The sequence below is a fragment of the Pelmatolapia mariae genome, linkage group LG18 (assembly GCF_036321145.2).
Source record: "Pelmatolapia mariae isolate MD_Pm_ZW linkage group LG18, Pm_UMD_F_2, whole genome shotgun sequence".
NCBI classification, from domain to species: Eukaryota; Metazoa; Chordata; class Actinopteri; order Cichliformes; family Cichlidae; genus Pelmatolapia; species Pelmatolapia mariae.
In genome coordinates, this window is record NC_086243.1 from 28,808,298 (window position 1) to 28,822,484 (window position 14,187).

Here is a 14,187-nt window from a genome sequence, read left to right on the forward strand (position 1 = left end):
AATTAACTTTGACTGCATGGTCACAGTAATCAGAACTGTTGGAAACTTAAAAGCTGATTTCAAACTAACAAACAAGGGCTGAGTGTGAGCTGCTGGCTTTTGCTCTAATGTGCAACCCAAACCCAAATCTTTTTTAGAAGATAAGGTAACAGAGTTGCTATTGAAAATTTAAAGAATAGACAACTGTGTTTAAAATATGCTGAAGGACAATGGATGGTGAATGATGATGCAAAGGATATGAAACAAAAACAGGAGAGTTATGTGAGAGGATGACTTCAGAGGACAGAGGTAGAGGATGAGCGTGTTCGTTTTCCCACCTTAAATACTGACTCAGCAACGTCACACATGTTTAACAACAGCAGCACACTAAAGCTGTCCAACTATGACCTCAGACTCTTCCCCAGTGTGTCCGCTTTGATTTTATGTAGCCGCAGTACTGTTGTGTATAGTACGTGAGTTAGTTATTTATTTACTTTTTGCAGTCTGGGATTTGTTCCAGCCAGCCTCACCATTCCCTCAAGGTGAACGCATCTACAGCAGCATCCTCAGCGCACACACACGTGTGTGTATGATGACGATGAGGAAACGCAGAGGCTGCAGGAACATCATACACAGACAGCTGATGCTACGTGTCTACTGTTACGTCTTTTTCCACAATGTGTGATTAAAGGCTTAATTTCTTGTTAACGCTAACAAAAGACGGGATCGTTAGAAAAAACAAAAAACAAAAAACTGTTTGTAGTCATGTGAGCTATAGCTGTATAACAGTGTTTTAAATATGACACCCTGACAGTATAATAGGCTGACGTCATATTGTCATAAAAACATCATAAAACATAAAACTCTTGATCTTTTGGCAATAATTGGTTAATAATTCATTAGTCCAACTACTACTTTACTGAAGCGTGACTAAAACACCTGGTTTACCTGAAGATGAGCGGTCTCCTAAGGGACAATAAGCAATAACCTCTAACAACAATGCACCGTAATCAAACCTGGCATGCTCGTTTCACTAAGACGGGAGGCTTATCGATTGTGTGCGCAGGTTCTCCTGTGTGCACGTGTGACAACGCCACTGACCGAGTACAAATTTCATTACGAGATGTGGCTCTAAATGAAAATAACCATCAGCAAAATTGGAGAAACATGACAGTTTAATTAAACTAAGACTATTCAGACAGTGGTGCAGGTATAATTTTTCTCCCATATGGCACCTTTCACAGGCTCAGAACATGTACAGTGAATAATAAATGTGGAAAAAAGATAAGGTGAGGAGGTTGGGAGGTAAATGAAATAGTCCCTAATCTCCTGGGTGGTGTCACTTCAGAGTGTATGAGGAGGCTGCAAAATACACAAATCCTAACAGAATAGCACGAGCTGTCACGGCACAGGAGGCTGAATGAAAACGATAGGCTACAAAAGAATAGCACAAAGTTTGGAGTAGTAGGAAGTGACATACAAATAAAAGCCAAAGACATGATGAAAATAGAGCAGTGAGACGAGTCAACATGTAACAGTAAGCAGAGCACTGAATCTGTACATTTTAGCATATGACCGGGCCTTCTTTCAAACATTCAAATATATGAATGAGATTACTTTCAACCTATTTTAGTCACATTAAGCTTCTGCAAAGATTTCTTTTGTGAATTCGATTGTTATTTATAGGCAGAATGTTGCTGGCATTCTTTAAACAAAGCAAATATTCATAAAAATCAATTTGGGCAAAATTTATTGTAATATATTAAAATGACCTGCCAGCGCTGTAGTATATTCACAAACGCCAAGTCTGGAAACAAGCAAAAAATATTTGCCAGGCAGCTTACTCACATTGAGACGGACCCAAAAAAAAAAAAAATCCAAAATAAAAAACTGTAGACAAAGTGAGCGAGAGGGGGGGGGGACAGAGCTGGAAAATTGAATGCATGCAGAATGAACAAGCTTGTGGGTTAGCAGCCTCCCATTCATTCTCATCAGCCTGTCCTGTTCCCTTAACGTCTTACTGAGAGCCGGCCTGATAGGCTTTTCACGCTGCGCAGCCACATTATTTAAAAGCTTTGCCCAGTGCCATTCACAAAAGTCACACTTCAGCAGCAGTCTTAAAAAAAAAAAAAAGAAAGAATAGTTTACACTGAGTTGGAGATCTGACAAATGGCATTTAGTCACAAACATGAAAAAAACTTTTGCTTTATATAAGACTTGACTTTTAAGTAACTTGGTGAGGACATTTCGTCTTATTCAGTCAGCAACTCAGAAAGCATACAGATCATACAGAGGACTGCTCACATGCTGGCAACCAGTGAGAGTAAGATAATCGTTATATTTCCATTTATACTGTTTTAATTATATTGCCACACTAGCCCAGTTGGTGGCATAATGGTAGATTAAGGCAGCAGTCATGTCAGGTTTTTAGTTACCAGCCTTTTCTTTTGTAAGAGGTTTTTTGTCAGTGTTACAATATTGAGACAACAGTTTAGGCCCACTCCCCACCAAAAACACTGACTCATGTTTCAAAAATAGCCCATAGTTCACTCTGGGAAACATTTCCTACCTCCCAAAATTAATATAAATGAGCTTGTAGTGTGAACTTTTCAGATATCACGCAGGGGTCACTTTCTCACAGATTTAGACCTGCAAGAAATCTGGATGCAGTTTCAGAGACTGCCAACAGTCCAGTACTGTCCTCTGTCAATGGAGTGTCCTCGTCCAACATGTGGCAGTGGCCTGTGCCAACAAACATCTCAGTCAATCACTGCTTAGGAGAGGAGGGCCGCTGTATCCCCTCTCGGAGCTGTCAGAGTCTTTGGTTTCAGCAGGATGGTCGTGTTTTGACTTTGCTAAATGGACCATGGATCGCTTGTACTTAGTGGAGAGTTCAAATATTGAAGAAGAAAAAAAAAAGTCGGTAAAGTGACACCAGAGGCCAACAAGCTAAAAAGAAACACTGAGCACTTAAAGAAAAAAGCAGGGTGGAATCTATTAGTCAAACCAATCGGGGAATGGAAAGGGAATCTGATTCCAGCCTTTAAAAACACTTTATTTTTCATGAATTTCACGCTAAATATCAATTAGATTATGATAATTTCAGCACATTTAGTCTTTGAAATTAGAATCTCAAAATTTCAGTGAAAAGGAAAAAGATAAGCCAGCGGTAATTAAACTGTAACCACACAACCAGTTTCATGGTAAACTGTTTTCAGATCCAAGGGATTTTTAGAAGAATGGATACTATCGGTCACCACTAGCATTCTTCTGGAGTCATCTGAAGTCATTTGCCGAAACGAGCTTACATCTGGATTTGAACGTTTACATTTACACAGCATCCTTCTCTATGCTTAAAACAGCCTGTGTCTTGACTGTTTGTGGTCTCTGCTGCATTGGTTGTCATTTAGGAAGCGGAGACGGACAGTTGTGCGTACAAAGCATCTAACTCTGACATTAAAGCCCTCCTGCTTCAATCAACCAGTGTTTTAGCTTGACGTTGATGTTTCCCCCAACCATAATCAAACAGTTATATGTGCGACTTAAAGAAACCTGTTATTAAACTATTAAGAATAATGTATTTTGTCATTTTAGGCATGAGAACTTGATGGATTTTAAGATGTGATGACATGCCAAGTTGTTACTTTTCTGGCTGTTATCAGATTATGCAACAAGTACAGTTGACTCATCTGTTGCCACCATTTGGCAGACACAGCTTATAAAATATGCAGCACTCCCATCCTCGGTGACTCAGGCCATCACAACATGATTAAAAGTTGGGAACAAAATCACTGTTACCCACATGCTGTTAAAAAAACAAGAGGTTGCATAAAAGAATGACAATGGTGGCCTTGGTATCAATCCGCATTTTTATTTCTCAAAGTCTAAAGCCTCATCCCTCTCGCTCCTGCTCCGCACATCTTCCTTCCGTCCATGTCACCAATTTCAGAGGCAGACCCTTTCATTCAGTTGAAGCGACAGCGAAAATACACAAGACTTGACAGTGACTGATGACTCGCTGTCAGCTCACTGCCTTAACCAAGGACAGAGCGCTTTCTCTCTACTCCCTGTACTGCCACACGCTCACAAAATAATTAGCGCAACAGCGGCATTTGAGGCAAAAAGGGAGAAAATCTAATCTGCAGTCACCCGACTGCTTTCACAACCGTGTTCAGCAGTGACCTTAAAGTGCAGCGAGGGCTACGAGTCTTCACTTTGCAAACTGACAAATTTGTCTTGCCAGCGAGCGAGCCAAACACGGGGAACACTACACAAATGCATAAAGACTCGTGCAGTGGGTAAACTTTCAGAACGAACCCTGCAAGCAAGCTGCAGAATCTATGTTTGTAGATCAATGTTTAATTTAATGGCTGTCATTGTAGCTCCTGTGCGATTCCTGCCTTGTACCTGTTATGAATCGATCTCTCCAGTACAAAGAAAAAAGAAAAAAGGGTGTAGTTATAAAACCACCTCTAATCTGCAGTTAAAGCGTTTCCAAGAAGGTTGAATAATGTGTTGCTAAACTAATCTGCGATCTGTTTTATAAAGGAAAGAGTAAAGGGGAAGATGATATGCAGGACTTGGATCAGAGGGGCTTAAGCTGGTTTCTAACAGAGTTGAGTAAACTTCTTTGCTGCTGGAGGACATTAACTTGAACTTTTGTTATAACAAATGAAGACAGTTCTTCTTTTTTCTCCAGTTTTGGAAAGCCTATTCCCCAGAAAGCACACATTACTATGTGAGTAACTTAAATGTAAAAAACCATTCTTAAGGACATTTATAAGATTAAACACAACTGCCTCATATGACGTATAAACCAAATACCGTATTTTCCGCACTATGAGGTGCACTTAAAATCCTTTAATTTTCTCAAAAATCAACAGTGTGCTTTATAATCCGGTGCGCCTTATGTATGAATTCTGGTTGTGCTTACTGACCTCGAACCGATTTTATGTGGTACACGGCGCTCAAACATCTGTCAAAAAATGTTTTAGTACGACTTTGGTAAGCTACGAAGCTGCACCGGCTTACGGCTACTGTGGTCAGGAGCCTCGCGGACTCGGAGTAATCTGTGTCCAAAACTCCATCCGCTTCAGGTCCCAAAGTCAAATGAACACTGCGGCATCACTGAGATTTAAAAACTGTCTAAATTCTTTCATCTTTAATAAAATGATCAGTGTTGCTGCTTTACCAGGTGTAACAATTAAGTTTAACATTCAGGCATCCATGAAAACAGAATTTATTAAATTTAACAGAGTTAGAAGTTAACAGGAAGTTAGCTCGCTAGTTTCGCTAGTTACCTAAACATGATATAGCATGTTCTGACTGAGAGATTTCTGAAAAAAATAAAACGTACAGCTCTGCTATCACTTCCAACATAAATGAAGACAGAAAACTAAACAGCAGTGACTTTTGTAGGGTTACTGAAGTTGGACTAGCAGGTATATAATGATGTGCTACGTGATCGCTAGCGACACAGCTATGTTAGCATAACATAAATACAGTGAAGCTGGAGGATGAACACTAAGAGGGTCCCAGATGGTTAGGGACAAATGCAATTGCATGGCAGGATATTTTAAACTTCAGTCAGGAGAACCACTGAGATAATCCATCCACAATATGAGGTTAGTCATTAATATACTGCAACAACATGGGAATAGAGCAGCTGCGAGAGAATTCAACATGTATGAATCAATGTTATGGAAGTGGAGGAAGCAAGAAGAATGAGTTGAGTAAACTTGACTTATCTGACTCTTTTGTTTTGCTTAATGCGCCTTATAATCCGGTGTGCCTTATGGTCCAAAAAATACGGTACCACCTGTACCCTTCAGTACCACACTTCTGAGATGCAGCTCAAGAATGAAAATATGATGAAGATGTTCTTGTTTTTTGGCTTTTAAATCAACCTTTCAGTGCACCGTTCCTTACCTGTGTAGGTCTCAGGATGAGGTGTGAGGTTAATCTCGTCGGCTACTGTTAAAGGAAGGGGGGGAAGAGAGAAGGGATACAAACATTTGGGGTTCAGTTAGTGCTCACGACATTCCACATGCAACATACAGGTAGTGCTGCAAACATCAGAACGAGCCTCATCTCAATTAGGATCGGAAGCCATGCGAGACCAGGGGGGTGGGGTCGGAGTGGGGGGAGATGGGAAATGAAAAGAGGGTTTGAGGATAGCAATCAGACTTGTTGTGATATCAACATGGCACACAGCAGCAATCTGGTCGGGAAGATTAGATATGATTATAGAGAGTGCGAGCAGAGAGACTGTTGCAGCCAAAGCAATCAGCGACTGTTCGAAGCCATTTCAAGGTGAATCAACACAGTGAAGTTCTTGACTTTGGCGAGAGATGCAGAGTGTGTTTTCAAACCAAGAGGCAAGGGGGGTGGAATACATTTAAATACGAGGTACATGTCTGAAACGCGAGGAGCGTGCAAAGATACGCACTCAAGGTTAAATGAAATCCAGTTAAACTAGTTAACTAGGTTTACTGACCTGATCAAAATTACTTTTAAACACTGACTTCACCAAAAAGTTTCATAAGCCATATGAAACTTTTCCTTAACCAACAAACAAAGCATGGGTATAACGCTCATGTTGTATATGCCTTTACTATTAATTTGTTCACATTTTCTATTAGAATTAGCAATAACAGGTCCTCGTGGATTATTTGCTTTTACTTTATGTATCAATGGGTATTAAACTCGATATTTCTAAACTTTAGGAGGTCTAAATACAGTTACTTTATAAGCATAACCTGGATTTTAATGTGAATGGAATTAAAAAGCTTTCATTGGGATATTCTGAGTCAAAGATGATTGATGCAAGACACTGACTATGTTTTAAAAAGTATTAGCACTATATGAATATGAAAGAGGAGCGTGTACAAACGGCTTTAGTCTATATAAAAGGCATTATTGTAGCATCTGGAAAATCCTTGAATTCTTAAGTCGAACTTGAATGATGGAGAGAAGCAGAAAGTTTTTAAACACTCTACCTAAATCCATGCTCTTGGACTTGCGTGTCTTGATGATTTCAAGTTGAGAGGCGTCTCCAAATTGCTTGGTGCGCTTCTCTGACATGCTCTGGCGTCCAAAACCTTCCCTCTGGAAAGCACCATCTGGATGATTTTCATCTGGAGTCGCAGAGCTGGATGGAGAGTGCGACAGGTTAAGATGAGCTGGACCTGATCTCACACACGGAAAACCTCACAGAAAAATATGTGTTCAAAGTCATTTCAATGGATTCAATTACTCCAAAAACAGGAATGTTTTGAAATAGTTGTCATATTTTTTTTATATAAAAGGAATGTAAAATGAAAGCAGAAAAGAAAGAAAGAAAAGTGGGAAGAAGAAAGCTGAACATGGTATAAGTAAAGAAGGATTCAAAGAGATTCAAAGAAGCTGTCCTCTTTGAACTCGAGGCCTTCAAAGGAGGTGAAACGAGGCTGAACAAGACATGAAGGGCATCGGGGAGCGACGGGGCAAAAATCAAGAAAAAAGTATGGGAGCTGAGCAACTGGAACTAGTGGAATATAGATTGGGGCAATGAGAGAAACAGGGAAGAAAGAGCAAAGTTGGTGAAGACAGCACGACGGTGAGAACTAAAATAAAAACAGCAGAACTGAGAGGGCAGAAAGGCTGACAGCAGGAGACAAGGAGTTATCTGGATGGAAGAAAGTAAAAGAGGAGATAAAGGTAGCAGTAGAATGGAAGAAAAACTTAACAGACAAAAACAGAAAAAAATATCTGTTAATCTTTCTCACACTGACACACTCAAGATGTCCTTATCATCACTGTGGCAGAAAAGGACATCAGGCTGAGAGGATAGTAGGGGAAAAAAAGAAAAGTAGCTGCTCCAGGAAACATAGCTTACAATCAAAGAGCAATCAGCTGGAAAATACAAACAATCTGCACACCGATAATCCACAACACTGAAACCCCTGACAGACAAAACACTGATTATCACCTCACAAAAGGGTGAGATATACTGTACTAGACAGCAAGTGAACAGTTAGTGCTTGAAGTTGAGCCAACAGGGAAATGAGCAATCATAAGGATTTAAGGGACTCTGACAAAGGTCAGACTCGACAACTGGGTCCAACAAAAGTGGTCCAAGGAACCGCACAGGTGACAGCGTTTTGGTTAGCAAAGACTGGCTTGTGTAGTCTGATGCTACAGAAGAGCTACTCCAGAATAAACTGCTGAAAAACTTCATGCTGAATAAGACAGGAAGGTCTCAGTATAGTGCAGCCCTTCTAATGGCAAATCATTAAATAAGTAACGGCAGCAATCTGTTAGAATAATAATGTTTTCTGTTGCTCTTGTCAGACACAAATTGCATCGGGGTGCACTGTGGGAAAAGCCCCCTGACTGAGCTCTGGGCTATAATGTAAAATTTTAAGGAACAGCTTCCAGAACAAGTGTTCAGAGCATCGAACGAACAGGAACCATCTCACAGTTTACAGAGCTTAAAGAGCCCGCTGCTAACATCTAGTGCCTGATACTGCATGACTGTGAGGTCTCAAATAGCCGTAAAAACTAACAACCTGTTGCAGGAGAAGTTTTTCTCCAACAAACCTCATTATTTTCAGCTATTATATGCCATTTGGTTAGATTTAGGCAGGCACAGTAGCTCTGTGGAAAACATGTTAAACTGTACGCTAACCAGAAACAACAGTTTCCACTTTGCCTACCTGTGATTCTGATTGGGCAGCTCTTTGGCCCACGGTGGAGTCACATCAGCTGCGAAGCCGACATCATCGTGCGAGCTCGAGGACGACTGGTCGGAAAGGTGGGGTGGAAGAAGCGGCGGCCGGTCATCTTCTATGATCACGGTGTCGTCCTGCGGCATGTTGACGGTCGGTGAGAGCTGATAGTTTCCTGCAGGGGACAAAAATATGCTTTTCATTATTCTTATGTTTTCATCGCTGTGTTTATGTGTTTTGGTCCTTCAGATCTAAAGTTTTCTGTGTTCCCAACTTCACAAAGAAGACTTTTTATGTCTCCACTCTGACAAAGACATAAATATACATGTAGAAAAAATGAAAAGGTTAAAGCCAAGTTGTTATGTTAGTCCTTGTGACTCAAAGCAACAGCAGCATTTCTCAAGTCAATAATAAGAGAGAAAAGGACCGAGAATCAACTCGCCAGAACACAAAGTTACAGTCTTACAGCTCGGTGTGACAGAGTAAAGTAATCTAACAAAATCAGTTAGTTTACATTTATACTGCTTCTTCTGACTGATTTCATTTCTCATGACTTTCACTAATGAAGAACAATATGTTTTATTGACACGACTCCAATTAGAGTCTTGCTTCTTCTTACAGTTCAGTAAGATGTATGCGACAAGTGCACAGCTCAACGAATGAATTGGTACTCAGCCGCCGTCTACTGTACAAACCACACAGCATCCCCGTCAGTGTGCTTGAGCATAAATCAGGAGTTATTTCCAGAGAGAACATTTGAGCCACACTTCCTAATCAGTCAGTGTTGCAGCGATTTATCAATATGGAGAACCTGAGAGTTGAGAAGACACTATGTCTCATCAGCAATTTCATTTTATTGGAATAATTCCGACATAGAAAACACCATCCGCGATTTATACTGGCGCCAAGGTGAAAATCATGAAACCTGAAAAAAGGAGCACACTGAATGGAGAAACACCCTCAGGAATTCATTTATTTGTGACAGAAGACAACTACTGTATTAAGCGTGAGACTGCAGTCACAGTTTAATTGGCCAGCGACACCAAAATACAATGAAACACGGGTAACTTTTGAAACCACAAAACATATTTTGAAGTTTAAAAACGGAGTGAAACGGCTTCTGGCTAATCAGCTTATACCAAGAGGAGTCTGGCAGCAGGCACAATGGTGTTCCTATGTCAAAACACTATGATTAATTCAAGCTGTGCCCTCGCAAATAAAGATTAAAAAAAAAGTCTCTGTGTTGAGGCAGAAAAAAAAATTAAATAGTCTCCTTTCTCCGCCTCTGAAAAGCACAGCTTAAAAACTCTCATTGATATGCAGCACATGACTTTGTCTTTAATCTGTATTTTGAAACTGGCATCAAAAAGGGTATCTTCAATGGTTCATAAAAGCCTTGTGTACTGAGCTTAGGGAGAGGTTTGTTTGTCTTTAGAAAAGCCAGAGACCAGGCGGTCTAAGCCAGGCCTGCTGTTTGCTTCTCTTAACCAGGCACCGAGGGGACCGCAGGGCTGCTGGATGTTGCTTCATCCAGCTAGCATGGGTGAATGACCTGATGTAAATGAGCTGAAAGGAGACAACAAAGGAGCGATGAGGAGGTTTGAGTGTGTTAGGGTATGCAAATTTGTGTGTAGAGGTCAATTAAAACGTCGTCGGTCAATGTTCAAAGTGGCATCTTATTTATGTGAACTGACTGATGCACAATGTACTTTTTAATCCCATTTTGGAAACATAATAAGGCAGTAAAGCTTGTGCCACACAAAACCCTATTTAGAGTGTTATTTTAAAGGAATTATCTGTCAAATAATATGACTTATAGTGATGTTTGTGCTGCAGTTTTGGTGATTGAAATTCTAGTATTTCAGCAGTTATCTGTAAGGGATGTATGGGAAGCTGCTTGTAAATCAAGGTTAGCAGCAGTAACTGATGACTTTGCCCTCCACCTTTTAAATATGGTTCTGGTTTCAAAATTGAGAGCTCAGAAGCCAATGATGAAATAGTTAATATTTACAGCCTCCTTGTGCTTGGTAGTGACTAAAAAACTAGTGGGAGAAAAAAGACAATAAGAAATGCAGAAATAAGGAATAAATGCACACATTTTTAGGAATATATATAGATGTTAGTGTACAAGCATGAATTCTCTCACACTCAGTGTGAATGTGCTGTGCTGGATCTGCAGAAGTGTGCAAAGTGCACGGCCTTAACCTTCCCTGAACAACTACAACTGTTATAGTGGTTTTAGTGTGTGTCTTTGCCCTCCTTTCAGCCCCGCCTCCTGCTGTGCATGTTTGTTATTCACTGTGAATCTGGGAGTCCGGGCGGGTCCTCCAGCACAGCATGGCCACTTCTTTCTCTCAGACCACAGCCACACACATTTTACACAAGCGTCCGCACACATGTGCATTCACAGAACCACTTAATCCCATTTCCCTAAGCAGTCCAATGCGCAACACTGAGAATCCCATCAATGTCACAGTTTGAATCACTGCAGTACAATCAACTGGCAGCTACTGAGTAGGAAACCAATGAATCTGTCAACTCAGTTGCTCGGTATAAGGAGGGGGAAAAAAGCGTCTTTGTTTTAGTGCCAGCACCCGAGGGCAGCCGTCGGCCAGCGACAATGGCTCTGCCATGTGGACGCAGCACACACCCAACATCACCTGAGAATCGAACCAATAAACACACATTATTGTTCCCAACGGCTGTAATAATTTTAGACAGCGCTGCAGTGGAACAATAGGCAGCATTTCATTGGTGAGTCTCCAGTATTATTAGATTATTTTTGTATACAACTACTGAATACTTGAAGGCCAAAAAAAGGGGGACATGGAACTGGCAAGAGGGAAGGAGGGGGTACAAAAGACTTTCTGAATGAAACTGGAAGTAGCAGGAGGGGAGAATAACATGAGGTGAAAGCCATGCGGAGCATTCCCCCCTCCCTCCTTTTAATTTTGTCTTGTCTCAATGTATTTGCATAATTAGCAAAGAGGTTATTGCCAGGGGTGCTGGGCCTTGAAAGCTATTGGCCTGAAGGAATAATTAAGCTGCTCTCTTATCCCTGGCATCTTCAGCAAGCGATCTAAGAGCGCACGCGGTCCGAAATTCAAGCTGATATGTTCGAAACCAAGTTCTCCTCTAAGAAAGCTTAATGCATGATTTATGTTTAGCTGCACCCTCACAACGCAAGAACAGGCTTATTCCAAGGAACTGTGAAGGACCCCTCCAGCACTCAAACACACACACAGACACACAATTGTATTTATCTTAAGAAGGTTTGCTGAGCATGCAAAGCTCTACTTTGTGTTCACATGCGTTCCCATCTGGGACCTGCTTCTAGTCTTTTCCTGACAGCTCCTGACTAGCAGCAATGGAGCAGCTCATAGCTGTGCATCTGCTTTTCCAGACCCTTCCACTGTATTCACATCAGTCATAACACAGCTGCCTATGTTGGCGAATCACCACATTTATGTTAATTCACAGGGAATTGACTCAAGTACAAAGGGTGACAAGTTAGCTCGTGCAATCATCAGAAGTTACTACAACTCAAAGTTGCAAATCCTGCAGCTGGTCCATCATGACAAACGTAAGCACGGGCCAGAGCACTCGTCCAACTCCCAGACGTGCACTTTAAAAGTGGTGGTTGACCCAAATTACACAGAAAGACGCCACGATTGTTACCCTATGTTGTAGTGGTGTGAAGCCATGTCCAAAGTTTGGGTTTTTCCGCCCATGTTTGGACATATTCTTGGAGGTGTCTTCTTTCACTCAAATACGGTGTCAAAAAGCTCTAAAATATCTTTCTATAAGACAAACATTAGATTCCACCAGCGCTACTTTCATTAAAGAAACCGTTCCAATCCAAACAAGAAGGGTTCTATAGAACCGACCTTCTAAAGTCAAGTCATGATCAAAAAGCTGCTGAAACTTTGACATCGACTCTGGCAAACCTGGTCTGAGGGCCAAAACAGTCATTTTATAGGTAGACATAAATAAAGGGAAAAATTAGATGTGGAATGAATGTTTGAAAAAAAAAACAAAAAAAAACCAAGTTTTAATAGCTTTAAGAACGGGGATGAAAGATCAATTGTTTGGGAGAAAAAATCTGATGTTTATGATGGGTTTGGCTGGACTATCGGTCCTCCATCCAATGTTTATTTATAATTGCCAGCACAGCCTCTATAATTCTCATGCTAGAAAGAAGGAGAAGAAAGATGCAGATGACACAAAAAATGTTCAGCTAATGATTTTTGCAAGACTCACTTTAAGCAGGTGGGTAATTTGCACTGGATTTTTTACTTTACAGATTACTGTCGGGTGATTTTCACAGGATTGAGATCAACAATCATATAATTATTACAGTTTATTAGATGTATATACATACTAACCTCATGTGAAGAGGAATAAAGTTCAAACTGAGTCCTATCAGTGTAACTGATTCTGCTGGAGGTTTCTTCCTGTTAAAAGGGAGTTTTTCCTTCCCACTGTCGCTTGCTCATAGGGGGTCATATGATTGTTGGGTCTTTCTCTGTATGTATTACTGTAGGGTCTACCTTACCATATAAAGCGCCTTAAGGTGACTGCTGTTGTGATTTGGCGCTGTATAAATAAAATGGAATTGAATTAATCCAGGTATCAGGTATGGTCCCCATCAAATCTTATTTTTAAGATAGCCCTAGATTAGACACTTGAGCTATAAAAATGTAGTTATAGACAACACAAAAGACATTTATTTATCACATTTCCCTTAATAAAAAATACCTTTAAAATGTTAATTTATGAGGAAAATACTAAGAAAAGCAGAGTCTACCAGCTTAAAGTTTGAGATTGCTGGCCTTTATCCTCTTTGCCGAGTCCACAGTGGAAAATTAAACAAGAGTTCATATAAGGATTTAATCCTTTCCCTACCTCTCCCAATCTTCACAAAACCACAGAGCAATGTTCTAAAAATCCCGAACTGCTTATCTGTAGTGATTCAAGTACATGAAAAAAAATCATTTTATAACCCACTTGATTTTAAAACCACGTGTCAAAAAGAAGACCCAGAATATGTTATATGATATATTGGGGCTGAAATGCCTCCTTAAACGGTCAAGGGAAAAAATCCACTGGGCTGATTAAGTGTTTAATAAGCAGAGAAAAGAGTCACGTGTCTGTGACACATAGCAATTATAGAGTGCGCAACCCTCGTAGGCCAGCCTTGGAGGTTTCAAGCATGCGGTGTCTGATCCTGGTGGACAAACGGACCACTCTTGGTGCTTTGATATCAGATATTCCCTGCTTAGCCCAGTCAGTTCACAGTGAAATTACAAAAACAAGACACGTGACAGAGGATCAAAAAGCACGTGGCACAAGTGTTGGGAGACACAAATACTGATGGGGCATGAGCTGCATGCCACCAAACACTACAGCAGCACTGCGGTGACATTATTTAATTTAAGTTGAGCCTCATCATGTTTCACAAAATCCATCTCTCGCTTGTAAAGGTTATGACTGGATGCAG

At 40.6% G+C, this 14,187-nt stretch overlaps 1 protein-coding gene across 5 annotated transcripts in view; it reads right to left on the bottom strand.

Moving 5' to 3' along the window:
• The window catches only part of pard3ab (par-3 family cell polarity regulator alpha, b), a 238,652-nt gene that overhangs the window by 79,841 nt on the left and 144,624 nt on the right, over positions 1 to 14,187 (bottom strand). For all 5 annotated transcript variants that reach the window (XM_063462892.1, XM_063462889.1, XM_063462891.1 and 2 more), the window contains 3 exons: positions 8,676 to 8,862; positions 6,978 to 7,129; positions 5,908 to 5,952 (listed from right to left, as the gene is read on the bottom strand). In XM_063462892.1, coding sequence (XP_063318962.1) covers positions 5,908 to 5,952; positions 6,978 to 7,129; positions 8,676 to 8,862 — 384 coding nt within the window. The remainder of the gene's footprint in view (positions 1 to 5,907; positions 5,953 to 6,977; positions 7,130 to 8,675; positions 8,863 to 14,187) is intronic.